General features: G+C 37.7%; 1 protein-coding gene and 1 long non-coding RNA gene across 2 annotated transcripts; one reads left to right on the forward strand and one right to left on the reverse strand.

Annotated features, from left to right (window-relative positions):
• Positions 1 to 1,126: 1,126 nt before the first annotated feature.
• On the reverse strand, positions 1,127 to 5,152 carry ctxn2 (cortexin 2). Its single transcript, XM_084409624.1, has 2 exons — positions 4,675 to 5,152; positions 1,127 to 1,543 (listed from the first exon to the last, which is right to left on the reverse strand). The coding sequence occupies exon 2, from the start codon at positions 1,476 to 1,478 to the stop codon at positions 1,233 to 1,235; it is 246 nt and encodes an 81-aa protein (XP_084265750.1). The 5' UTR covers positions 1,479 to 1,543; positions 4,675 to 5,152; the 3' UTR covers positions 1,127 to 1,232.
• Positions 5,153 to 7,509: 2,357 nt separating this feature from the next.
• LOC311290309 lies at positions 7,510 to 11,042 on the forward strand. The gene is made up of 4 exons (XR_014627355.1): positions 7,510 to 7,590; positions 8,799 to 8,897; positions 10,010 to 10,099; positions 10,236 to 11,042. It is a non-coding gene; the product is annotated as an uncharacterized lncRNA (long non-coding RNA).
• The last annotated feature ends 2,796 nt before the right edge of the window (positions 11,043 to 13,838 follow it).

Genomic DNA, 13,838 nt, shown 5'->3' on the forward strand with positions numbered 1-13,838 from the left:
TTATATCCTTCCTCAGTTTTTTTTGTCTTGTTTTCCAAATTTCTTAACATTCTTCAATCAAGATACATTTACTGAAGAAGCAAAATGACTGAAGATATTAACACCAATGTTACTAGTGTATGGAGTAGAAACAGCGAAACCTCGGCGTCCGTTTTCAGGCTTTCCCGCTTAGGTCTCTCCAGCGCTGGAAAGCCTTTCAAATATTCTATAAACGTGTGTCCTAAAGCTCTTCCTCTGAGAATACTCCTCGTTGTAATGTCTCTCAGCCATCTCTCTTTCTACAGTCTTTCTTTAAATCTCTCTCACTCACTCTCTCTCCTCCCCCTTCATGATGACACGCCTCCTGCTGCTGATTGGCTCACTCTCTTCCCCCTTCATGAGTGGACACGCCCACTACTGCTGATTGGCTCACTCTCTCCTCCCCCATCATGAGTAGACACACCCCCTACTGCTGATTGGCTCACTCTCTCCTCCCCCGTCATGTGGACATGCCCCCTACTGCTGATTGGCTCACACTGTATCCTCCCCTTTCATGAGTGGACACGCCCCCTACTGCTGATTGGCTCACTCTGTCTCCTCCCCCATCATGAGTAGACACACCCCCTACTGCTGATTGGCTACAAGTGTGTTGTGTTGCTCAGTCCTATAAAATTTAACAGCATTTCTCAGAAATCGCTTACTGCACCTTTAATTTTGAGCAATTTTTCAGAAAACAAGACTTAATATCTTAAAGTCTCAAATAAATGCATCTTGATTTAAGAATGTTTACATACAGTATTTGTACTGGAAAACAAGACAAAAACCCTTTCTGCGTGTGACGTAGGAGATCTTGATGAATTCTCACACCGCTTGAGGACGTTCATGCAGGACGCGTTCTTGTGGTCCATCGCAGCATCAAGCTGACGTCTTTGGCCATTGCATTTGCATCACTGAACATTACGCTTTCTTTTAGGGGATGGTGTGTTAAAAATCTCTAAACATCCTGTGTTTACGTCCCCGTATGATGCAAAGGCTTTATGATTTATAGCGAAGGCTTTGTGCTTTCCTGTAGCTCAAACAGTAGAGCATTGGCGCTTGCAACGCCAAGGTCATGGGTTCGATCCCCAGGGAAAGCAAGAACCGATAAGAATGTAAATGTGAGCCTTGAAATGCAATGTAAGTCGCTTTGGATAAAGGCGTCTGCCAAATGCATAAATGTAAATGTATGGGGCTCTAGCTTTGGGAAGGTGTTCTCAGGTGAGAGCGTATTCGAACGTGCCCTTCTCCAGCCCCTCGAGCCCGTCGCCCCAGCTCGAGGACGGCATGCTACTGTAAGGGTCCAACAGGATCCGGAAACACCTGACGATCAACAAGCCCAGAAACACCAGCAACATCCCCACAAACGCGAAGGCCGTCTTCTGCTCCAGGCTCAAGGAATAGGCCATGATGTCTCCGCTGCTCATGGCCGCCAGACTGTGGTTGTAATGAACGCTACACATGTTCCCGGACGAGCCCCTTCATCCTCACGTGTCGATATTGGGGATCAACGAGGATGGATGGACACCTGTGAAGGTAAGGGATATTTTAAGGAATCAATCAGACACAGGCTCATTTCAAAGCAGCACTTCATACCTGTTTTGCTTATTTCCATGTTTAAGTTTCATTAGTGTGTAATGTTGTTGTTTGAGCTTGAAAAACATCTGCAAAGCACAAAGTCCCTGCAAAGGGAGTTACTGATAAGAATGTAAATGTGTACCTTGAAATGCAATGTTAGTCGCTTTGGATAAAGACGTCTGCCAGATGCATACATTTAAATGTATGGGGCTCTAGCTTTGGGAAGGTGTTCTCAGGCACTAAAAACGCTGTATTCTGCTGCCTACCCAGTAGGTGGCGATGTCACTTTATAAAGAAACTTTGCACCTTTAGACTGAACATGGCATGTGCATGTGCATGACGTCACTGTTTTCACAAATTCGTGTTTTTGTAGTTTACACAGAGATAATAATGGTATCGTTTTCAAAGCGATGTGTGTGTGTGTGAGTGAGTAAGTGTGTGTGAGAGTGTGATAGGTGGGGGATCAACAAGGATGGATGGACGCTTGTGAAGGTAAGGGATATTTTATGGAGTCAGTCAGACACGGGCTCATTTCAAAGCGGCACTTCATGGGCCCTATTTTAAGGATCTAAGCGCATGGTCTAAAGTACAGGGTGCAAGTCCGAATCCACTTTTGCTAGTTTAATGACGGGAAAAATGGTTGGTGCTCCCGGCGCATGATCTAAAAGGGTCGTCCCTATTCTCTTAATGAGTAACGGGTGTGTTTTGGGCTTAACGTGCAATAAACCAATCAGAGTCTCATCTCCCATTCCCTTTAAAAGCCACGGCGGATTCGCTATTCACGATTATTTTTCTAAATGTCATAATCATTTGTTAACAAACAAGTATTCATTACTTCAATGATCTCATTGTTTCTGCGTTAAATGATTACATTGTTTAAATCAATACATATTTAGCTAACTGTGATTTGTATATGTACATTTCTGAAATACATAACTTAGGCAGTTTCCTCTGATAACAGATCACTCTATTGTGGACCTGCCTACAATAGATTATTACTGCCATATTATTAACACGCTCTTTAAATAACAAAAAAAATATTGCGCCATTGACTTTAGACCAGGTTCCAGTTGGTCAATGGCTCAGTCTATTTCAGTTCCTCAAAATAACAACTGTCCAACAATGCGCCTGAACACACACTCGTTCTCAGACCAGCAGCCCGTGGGCAAACAAATGGGTAAAAATGCATTTGCTATTTAAACAACGTGGCGCAGGACGTAAAAATGAAAACTGCGTCGGGCTGAAACTAGCAAAACACACTTGCGTTGCGCCTGCCGCTGCATTGCACCGGGTGAATGATAAGGGCCTATTTTCTATTTTGCTTATTTACATGTCCATGTCTTTTGTGTGTAATGTTGCTGTTTGAGCACGAAAAACATCTGCAAAGTCCCTCTAAAGGGAGTTATTGGGTATACGTTTACACAACAACACTAATAAAAACGGAAAGGTTTTTCCTTTGCATTGTTCGTGTACAAATTGTCAAAACGATCCCCGTTCACCAGGATCCACGACAACGACTAAAAACGCTGTGTTCTGCTGCCTGGCCAGTAGATGGCGATGTCACTTTGTAAAGAAACTATGCGCCTTTAGGCTGAACACGTAATATGCATGTGCATGACATCGCCGTTTTCACGTTTTTGTAGTTTACACGGAGACAATAATGTTATCATTTTCAAAAACTTGCACTTTAAAAACTTGGTTTGCGTTTTCAAGCCACCGAATCAAACGGCCAAAACGCATAACGTTTTATGTTTTAAGTTGAAAACAGTGTCGTGTAAACGGCCCCTATATCAGTGTCAGTGTTTCTGAACTCCTGAAACGCCTCCACTGTTGTCTTGAGTTTCTTCCGGGAACGAACACGTCACAATATTCCTCATTATAATAATTCATTCTCAGAATAAAGGGGCGGGGCCTGGTTGAGTTAGTTAGTAGTGTCTTAAACTGGCGGTTATGGTAAGGGACGGGTAATATTTCACAAACACACTCGAAGCGCTCGACCAATCACAACACACTTGATCCAGCCGACCAATCAGAGCACAGTGTGCTTTTCAGGAGGAGGGGCTTCATAGAGACAGGAAGTAAACAGAGCGTTACTGACAGACTGGGAAGAGAGGAGCCGCAAAAATGGAGAATATGAGGAGAATAATCAACATTCAAGCAGGAAAACCTGTTCTAGTCGAGCCTGAAACACAATAAATACTTAGAGCATAATGGGTCCTCTTTGAATAAGACTTCACAGATTTACATAGGCCTATTAATTGTTTACACCTTGTACAGATTATGCCAAAACATATTTTTGGAAACAGCCTTCAATAAGCAACATGACATTAACAAATAACAGACACATTTACTCAGTTATGTAACTAGTGGGCAACGAGTGCAATCTCGTAGTGGAGCATTGCATAAAATAATAGTGTGACCAATACAGGATCAGGAATATTTTGACTAGATGCACATGCAAACTTCCCTCAAGTCTTTAATAATCGCTGAAGTGCATGTAAATATGGCCAGTGTGACACAACAGGAAGACTGAAGCCCTAATGAATCATGGAGGAAGTCGTCTTACCGGCTGAGGAATTAAGTGAATAATTCTGATGTTATATTCGTAATATATATAAGAGCAAAATTATCAGTAGTGTTCGAGTGAACTATTACTGAACAGTTCTAACAGTAGACAGTGTTCACTGGTGCATCATGACGAATCACTCATGCACAATTATATCTTCAGTAAACCAGTGGGATGAAAGTGTGTGTGTGTGTGTTGTGTGTGTGTGTGCAAGATTGTATAAGTGTGTGTGTGTGTGACTCCTTTGCTCTATTAGTAACCAGCATAAGTCTCATCACAGGTGATATGAACGTCTCTCAGAACTGCAGCAGAACTGGAGCCGAATGCAGCAGAACACACACTTGAGGAGCCAGAGCTGACCGCGTTTGCAGAGTCAGAGACTCGGACGACATGTTTAATCCGAGCAGCACATGCAGGAGGACGACCTGTTGCGTTCAGCGGCTCGACTGAGAACCGCATGTCATCATCATGTTTCTGAGAGAGACGAGGAGGATGAAGAAATCAATCAATCTCACCTTCATTTCAGCCTCATTCTGTCAGTGTGTGTCGGTGGTTCCCCTCATCATCCCTGCAGAGAAGTGTGTGTGAGCTCCTCCGGCTCGAGAGAGAGACTCAGTCCTCCTGCCTGCGCTTCCCGAGCTCACACACACACACACACACACACACACTCACTCTCTCAGATCAGAAACCACTTGTTAGTCTCAGCTGCTGATGGTTTGCTCTGTGAATTCCCAGAAGGCTGTTCTTCTTGAGATGAGAGCTGGCTCTTTCTGTGTGCCAACTCAATTAGACCTTGTTCTTAAAGCATCGTTAGATGAACTGATGCGGCTCAGCCTGCTTTTAAAGGCACAGTGACGGCCTTTAACCCAATTCAATCCGCAATACAAGGTTTTTCAGATTTGATGAAAATGTGAGAGATTCGGGTGTGTTGTGGGTCGTTACCAAGGTGTTGCTAGGGTGTTGTGGATAGTCATTCGAGAGTTTGTTTGCTATGGGGCAGGAGTTTTCAAGCTGTGGTGAACTAGAGAAAACGAATGTAAAAAGTCTAGAAATAATTAAACTAAATGCATTTTTAAAAAGGATTAAAATCAAACATTTGATAATTTTTTTTTATTAATTAATACAATTTGATTTAAATAAATAAATAATATAAAATTACAATAAATAAAACATTTGATTAATAGGATAAATAAATGAGACAAAATTATATAAATAAATAATAAAACAAGATTAAACTATAAAAAAAATATTTTATAAAAAATTAGCTAATAGTAAAAATGTATTTATATAAATAAATATAAACTATGATGAAACTAAATAAAAAGACAAATTGATCTCAATAATTAAATAACCAAAATAAGATTAAACTAACTAAATAAAAATGATTCAAATAAATAAAACATTTGATTAAAGGAAAATTTATCTTAATAATATAATATTAGTTAAATTAAATTTTTTTTTTTAAAAAACATGTTTAAAAAAATTAATTAATAATACACATTTAAAAATATGAAATATGATTAAACTATCTAAATAAGAAATTAACATTTATAAAAAAAAAATAAGACAAATTGATCTTAATAATATATATATATATATATATATATATATATATAAATATAGGCTATTAAAATAAATACAACATTAAATTAAAATAACAAATAAATAAATAAAAAACATGTAACAGAACAGTACTAGTTAGTAGAAAACAGTAATAATGTCATTTAATATAAACTAAATATTTTCAAGAGTTTTTAAACATGAAAAAGTCTTATGATTGGGTCATACGAACCAGGATGACCTGTGGGATTTTTCCATCCGTTTTTTATGTGATACGCTCTACTGGCATTATAAACCTAGTTTATTGCAGAGTATATCATGACTCTCACTACTTTTACATTTATCCCAGGCTTTTATACGAAGCGAATTCGAGGAATACAAGAAGTCAATCATCTTCAAGAGGCAATAAACACGAGAAGTGCTAGAAAGTTTCAGACGGCAGTATACAGTACTTTTTTATTTCTTTTTTTTATTATATCATAACAAAAGTAACACAGATTGACAATAATATATTACTGTGTTAGTGGGAGCAGCACAATAATATACCTTTTTAAAAGATTCTCAGTCTTTACAGCTTTCTTACTGGAAGAGTCAGAAATCAAACACATATATTGCTTTGGCTCTTCCAGAAATAGGTTAAAGAAAGGCTTACACTTACAAACAAAATGAGATTTGAGTAAATAAAAAAACATCCGACTGTCCTCTTTCACAATGTATATAGGCTAACCCAGAATAACATGTTCATATTTCAATGAGATTTCAGGATAAAAAAAAAAAACTTAAAATGTTTTTCCAAAAATTCTTAGTATGCTCACAATACCATAATAAACTAGATGAAAAAGTTTGTAGACAAACTTTAAGTTGGCATGAAAAAGCCTTTCCAGAAAGTTTGAAGAATTTTTAAAAGCTTGAAGGTTTTAGTTTTAATTAGTTTAAGTTTTAAAAGTTTGTAGAAGTTTGAAGGTTTTCAGTTTAGAAATATTAGTTAGAAGGGAAGCTTAAATAAGTCTCAATGAATTAGAAATAGTACATAGAGCGGCAGCTGATGGAGTCTAACGAGCCTCTCCAACTGTCAACATTTGAATTTAGGCAGTTGAAGTTTGAATATTCTTGGCTCAATTTGAACATTCCGCAATGAAAGTCTATGGGATTTTTCCAAGTTTTTATCAGCAATTTTAGGAAAACAGCAAGTCTGATCAGTCTAAATAGATGAAGCAACTCGAGTCAGAACAGTTTGAATAGTTTAGGAGGAGTTACGTGGAGAAATTAGTCTAAGAAGAAGAAGAAGAAGAATCTTAAGTACAATATCAGTAAGTTGGTTTTTCCAAGTCAACTTAATGCGATTCATCTTCAGTTTGGAGACCACAGATGGAGCAATTTACATCAAAGTCGTCAGAAATAAACCTTTGTAAAAAAAAAACATTTTGTGGGATAGCAATGATGTATAAGACACTTCTTTGATTTTATCATACAACAATTTTTTTTTTTTTGCAAAGCCCACACTCTAGCCCACACTGTAAAAAGTGATTCTGAGTTTTAGTCAGGTGGACTAGTAAAATCATGTCCTGTCAACTTGTAGTGTCTCACTACACAATAGGATGAGTTATGACAACCTCAACTTGAAGGGAAATGGAAAACTTTAAATAACGTGTTCATATAACAACAAAACATAGGTTCTATCAACTTTCTGTGTAATGCGCATGTGCCAGAAACTCTACGTCATGATGACGTACTATTTGAACGAATTTGAAGCAGACGCGCCATCGCCATTTTCTGCACGAGAAGTTGCTGATGCAAGAAAAGACGAAGGAGCCCGCGTTTGAACGAGTAGGCTACAGGTGGACTTTTATGGACTGCAAATAATGAAATGAGTAAGTATACCCTGATTTGTGCTTTCTTTCATGTTAAATTAGGCTTGTTTCGTTAGCGCACCTCGTCCGTATTTTGATTCCAGGCACATTTTGATCACATTTGGCAAACTCGATTAACGTTATTTATCAGGAGCCACACGCACTGCTAGGCAAATTTCTGCTCGCTAGACAGAGACACCGAGCTGCTGTCGAGACGTGAGCAGAAAGAGAAGTCGTCATTATAAGTTAATGTTGATAAATAGATAAAATAGTGTACATATAAGTTTTTTTTTAGCGTGTTCTTAATCGGATCTCATTATCGTTAGACACACCTAGCCTAATAACCAGTAAGTTAATATCTGAAGCAGCGCCGCCAGTATTTGTGTTTAACATGACAAAAAAAAAAAAAAAAAAAAAAAAAAAAAAAGCTCGATTGACTTATATTTCTTAAACACCCAGTTGTTATTTTTTCAAATGACATAGGCTACCATATGAATGTTTTGAGCAAGTGCAAACGGCGTGTCTTCTGTTGGCCTTAGGTAACTTGCGATGTAAGTTATTAATATAAGTCATAACTTTTTGTAGTGTAATAATCACATTATTAAACTTATATGTAATTTGTGTTACCTGTGAAGCCCTGAAGAAGCATGAAATTCAGAATTACGTTATTTGTAGAAAACATTTTCACATAATAAAAGCTATATTTATAGCATTGCTCACTTTTATATTGACAGCAACATCATCAGTATAATTCAATGCATCACTCAGCCATAGAAATAAAAAAATGTTGATATTGTTTTCCTCATTGTATTTGGGGAGTAAGATGTTTTAGGGCTACATGATTATGGCAAAAATCATAATTTTCGATTAGGCTATTTTAATTGGCGATTATTAATTACGATTATCTGCATAATTTACATTGAATGATGTTTTAAATAGCTTTATAACAGTGGTTCTCAACTCGTTTAAATTCGACCCACATTTTCCCATAGTCATCAAGTCACGACCCTATTATTTTATGGATTTTTTTTATGCCTATTTTAACAATTGTAGACACAAACAAGTGCTGTTCTATTAGAAGATATGGGCAAACTTAAAATCCTAGGATTATATGACCAGTTCTTTCATGTTGAGTGAAATTAAAATGTTTTGACTTGTTAATGTTTTAATTCTGTCACTGAGTTCCTGGCATCTTTGTTAAATTTGTAAATGTATTTATGTTTTTATAGATCAGCAAAGAATTCACCTGGCTTGTGTCAAAGGACCCGAGCAAGTCCTTTTTGGAAGGCCTAGGTGGTATTTTTGCATGAGTTTGGAGTGGCATGTTGGTGAGTAAATGACAATTATCATCTTTGGTAACCTATCCTTTTAAATCCTTTAAAGTGTTGTTACAACCCAAATTCATTTAAGGCAGGGGTGCCTAATCCTGCTCCTGGGGAGCCAAGATCCTGCAGAGTTTAGCTTCAACCCCAATTAAACACACCTGAACCAGCTAATCAAGGTGTTCAGGATCACTACAAACTTCCAGGCAGGTGTGTTGTTGAACCAAGTTGGAGTTAAACTCTGCAATTGAGGTTGGTTGCTCCTGAACCATGCTGCAGTTTGCGTGAATGAGAAAGCAACATGGACTCGGGTGCGCGCTTGTTCAGGAAGTAAAGTGACCTGCGCATGCGTTTTAGCTGATTATGATGTATTTAGTTAAATAAAACACATGTAAGGGATGACAGTGTTGATGATTTACCTTGGATACGAGCGAGAGTGAGTCTGCGGTGTATTCGTGCACAGCACGTGGAATCAGGGCAACAAATTTGGAAATCCACTGTCTCCTCAAAAGTCCGTTTGCAAGCAGCAGAAGGTCACCTTATGCGACACACACACACACACACACACAGTAAACCTGTGTTGTTCACTCAGCTGCGCATAATAGTACCGAATTATACTGACCCACGTTCTGTTTTCTATCATGCGCCGTTCACCTTTGCGATGACGTAATATGCCCAAAAACGCACCAGGGTTCGATAGAATCAAGTTGAGTGTGAAACCAGACCAACGCTGGGGGGCGCCGGGAACAATCGCGCTCGGGCTCGGACCGCAACAAACGAGCCCAGTGTGAAAGCCCCCTAAACTAAACTGCCAGTGTGAAAGCACCCTTAGACACTCCTGATTTAAGTGCCATGAGCGTGTTACACCCACTATTAAATCTTATTTTGGTGCTGAACAAAAAGATAACAAACAACTGTTGTTGCACCACATCACTGGTAAATTACAACAAAAGTGTACAAGTGTAAATGTGCAAATTTGAAATGAATGTTTATGTGTTTTTTTTTTTTTTTTAAACAAGACTGAGGGAGGGGGAGAAAGGATAAATGAATAAAGAAAAACATTGGATTGAGGATTGAACCAATAAAGCTGGTACTTTAACCATCCTTTTATTTTACAGACAACAAATCAAAGGATGAGGACTGCAGCATTGCTTGGCCTGCCGTGGTACATGCGAGAGAATCCTTCAAAATTCATGAAGATATGTGAGGTAAGCTGAAACCTTTAAGGCAAAACAATGAAAAATTTAAATTTCTTAATTTGCAGGGGTCTGGGGACTGTAAATTGTTTGTGTAATTGGTTTTAAGTAGGCTAATAGTACCTTGTTTTGTTTGCATTCTATAAAGCCCAGTGACATTGAAGAGGAAGTGACCAAGGGTGTGGTGATAGGAATCCTACTGGTTGTGGAAAATGTGATGGAACCTCAGTCAGCGTTCTACAATGACGTTGTCCTGGTGATTGAGGAAGAAGTGGTGATGCGTCACCTGAGTGCTGTACCTAATGCTTTTCTGAACCTGATGGGCCTTGGTGTACGCATTAAACCGTGACTACCCAAAGAAATTCAAATTCACTTTTGAAGTGATACAGCGCCTGTTTATTGGTGTTGGATCAGACTCTTGAACTCAAGTTCACTCTTTGAAGAGCAAGTTGCTGAGATAAGACTGAAAACAAACAAAATCTTTTCTCCTTCTTGCTACTGTTAAATCGTTGCACTGTTTTAAAGTTTAAGAGCATTTGTTATTTTAGATCTCATTGTTTTAAGTGTAACGTTAGTATTCTTGATTTTCAAACAGACTGTATTCTTGTTACCTTGTCCTGCTTGCTCTTTCCTTGTCATGCTTCTACAAGTGGGAATTGAAGACACTGTTTTTAAATAGTTTAATCTGTGAAGTTTTTTAACACAGCTTATTGTGAATTCTTCATGTACACTTGTTCCTGCAATGAAAATATCTGATAATGACAAGGAGAGTTATTTGTACTATTTTGGCTCTAAGATGGGTCTGTGCATAGAGAAGTTTGCACTTGTTTGTGTGAGCTGTATATATGTGAGGGTTTTTCTTGTAATGTTTTTTTATCTTTGCAAGATAATTCTTTGTATCTGTGTCTTTTGGGTGCAATGCATCCGTTTAAAAAAAATAAATGCTGAGAGTTTCAATTTTGCAGTTGTTGATTTCATTAAAAATTTGGTTCCAGATATATATCTAGAACTTCTTGTTAAAGCAAGCAATGAAGTCCAGTAAACTCAAATAGTTAAGTTATTGGCGCTTTTCCACTGCATGGTACGGCACGGTTCGGCTCGGTACGGTTCGGCTCGGCGCGGAACGGTTCGGCTCGCTTCGCTTTTCCACTGCGTGGTACGACTCGACTCGGTACGGCACGGTTCGGTTCGCTTTAGCTCGGTTGCTTTTCCATTGCAGTTAGTACCGCTTCAAAATGGGTGGGACTGATCGTTATAGTTGCCGCCTCTACTGCCATGACATCATCCTAAACGCGCCACATTTCAAACACACAACACGGGGGATGGTGCTCTTGATTCTCGGCATGTGGATGTTTTTAAATTAAATTAAACGTTCTTATAATGGTTTACTATATGGAAGGAGAATTCTTAACGTGTAATTAAACGTTGCGTTCATATTCTGGGCTCATCTGATTTTTTGTACATAGCATAGCCTACTTTATGATTTTAGTATCATTATAATGATTAATAAATGCACGCACAATTATCCGTGAACTTGATTTGAACAAATGCCTTTCAACTTGTGTGTGCAAAATTCAGAATTAAATGAATGTGCAGCAATCTTTACAAATAGAGAGTCTAGGCCGAATGTAGCCTACTGTTTTAAACTACTGCCATTAAAAAAGCGCATTTAATGTTAATGTTATGTTATTTTTTTCCATCTGCCTATGTTGATTATGAAAAGTGAACAGCACGAGACGAGTAGAGAGACATGGAGCGAGTCAGACATAATTTTGACCACTTCATTAAGTTTTGTTCACTTTGTTTTCTTTAAGTGAATTTCGTTTTGTATAAATTTTATCTTAATTTTAATAATTTTTTCATCAAACAATTGCCTGGATTGAATAAGATGCAAAATAGACAATTTAACAATTGAGGCGCCCGAGCGGTCACTTGCATTGTACGTTAACTGGAGCGCATCTCATCCTCAAATACACAAAGCTTGAAATGTCTTTAAACGAAATAATTCAAAACAAAAAGAAATAGGCTACTCTCTTATGTAATCCATTATGTGCATTTCTCTCTATAGGCGCGTTTACTACGAATATGGCGATCGTCAACTTCATCTTTGCCATGCACAGACACTGACAGAAAACACTATTTTATAAATAAAAATCAGTGCACGCGTTTTAATAAAATTAAAACTTTAATTGTGATCATTAAAATAATTGAATATTAAATAATTTGTGGCCAATTTTTGCTCATTTATTAATAGTAGGCTATATATATATAGGCTATATATAGGCCTAATTTTATTAAATTGAACAAGCGCAAAATTCAGCATTCAATCAAATATTCAAAAAGACTTAATAATAATAATGTTATTTCAACATAATATCTCGTTATTTCGACATAATGTGCGTGCAACAAGCAAGATGTGCGTTTGTAAATCCGGGGACGCGTGCACTGATTTTTATTTATAAAATAGTGTTTTCTGTCAGTGTCTGGCAAAGATGAAGTTGACGATCGCCATATTCGTAGTAAACGCGCCTATAGAGAGAAATAACATTATTATTATTAAGTCTTTTTGAATATTTGATTGAATGCTGAATTTTGCGCTTGTTCAATTTAATAAAATTAAAACTTTAATTGTGATCATTAAAATAATTGAATATTAAATATTTTGTGGCCAAGTTTTTCTCATTTATTAATTATATATATATATATATATATATATATATATATATATATATATATATATATATATATATATATATATATATATATATATATACACACACATATGTGTGTGTGTGCCCTCAGCACATGCGTTAAAAATTATCCGGCGCCGCCCCTGACTGCAAGAAACAGTTTACAAGAAACTTTTGAACTGCAAGACACTACAGCGTTGGCTGTTGTCTACTGGCTATTTAAATCTAGCGGGTTTGTCTCGTGCATGGTCTCGTGTCGCAAATACAATGACACTGGTAGTGACGATTCTGTCTGACCAATCAGTGATCTTCAGTGTTTTCACGTCACATTTTAGTACCGGTACGGTACGCTTGGAACCTCAACAGAGGTGGTACCATTTAAAGCGAGCCGAAGCGAGCCGTACCGTACCGTACCATGCAGTGGAAATGCGCCATAAGCGTGCCGTACCGAACCGAGCCGTACCGTACCATGCAGTGGAAAAGCGCCAAAGCGTGCCGTACCGAACCGAGCCGTACCGTACCATGCAGTGGAAAAGCGCCATATGATGTTAAGGAAAATGACTATTTTATGTCAATTAGACTTGGTTAATGGTTGTGAAAACATGAAAAATTAAGTTCAACCAATATGTTTCTCAGTTGACTTAACTAAAATTTATAAATGCTTATTAATTGATACAGTACGTTGGCTCAATTTACTGCAAGTTATTTCAACAAATACATACAAGTTGAGAGAACTTAAATCCTAATGTTGGCTAAACTTAACTGAGTCAATGCAACAAGATGACTTGACTAAGTCAAGTTGTGTCAACAAATCATTTTTTACAGTGCAGTTAATTCCACCCTTATGTCTGTTCCAATAAAATATGGCAATAGGACAAGAGACCTATCTCTGGAACAGAGCACGAATACTCCGTTTGATCTGGTGGTTCAGATACTGTACTGAAAGGATCATTATTTTCAGGATAACAGTTATAACTGTGAATCGTATTTGATACCATGTTGTATAAAGCGCTATAGACATGAAAGTGACTTGACTTTGAAAGCTATGAGGAACACAAATG

The sequence above is a fragment of the Rutilus rutilus genome, assembly GCF_951802725.1.
Source record: "Rutilus rutilus genome assembly, chromosome: 5".
NCBI lineage: Eukaryota > Metazoa > Chordata > Actinopteri > Cypriniformes > Leuciscidae > Rutilus > Rutilus rutilus.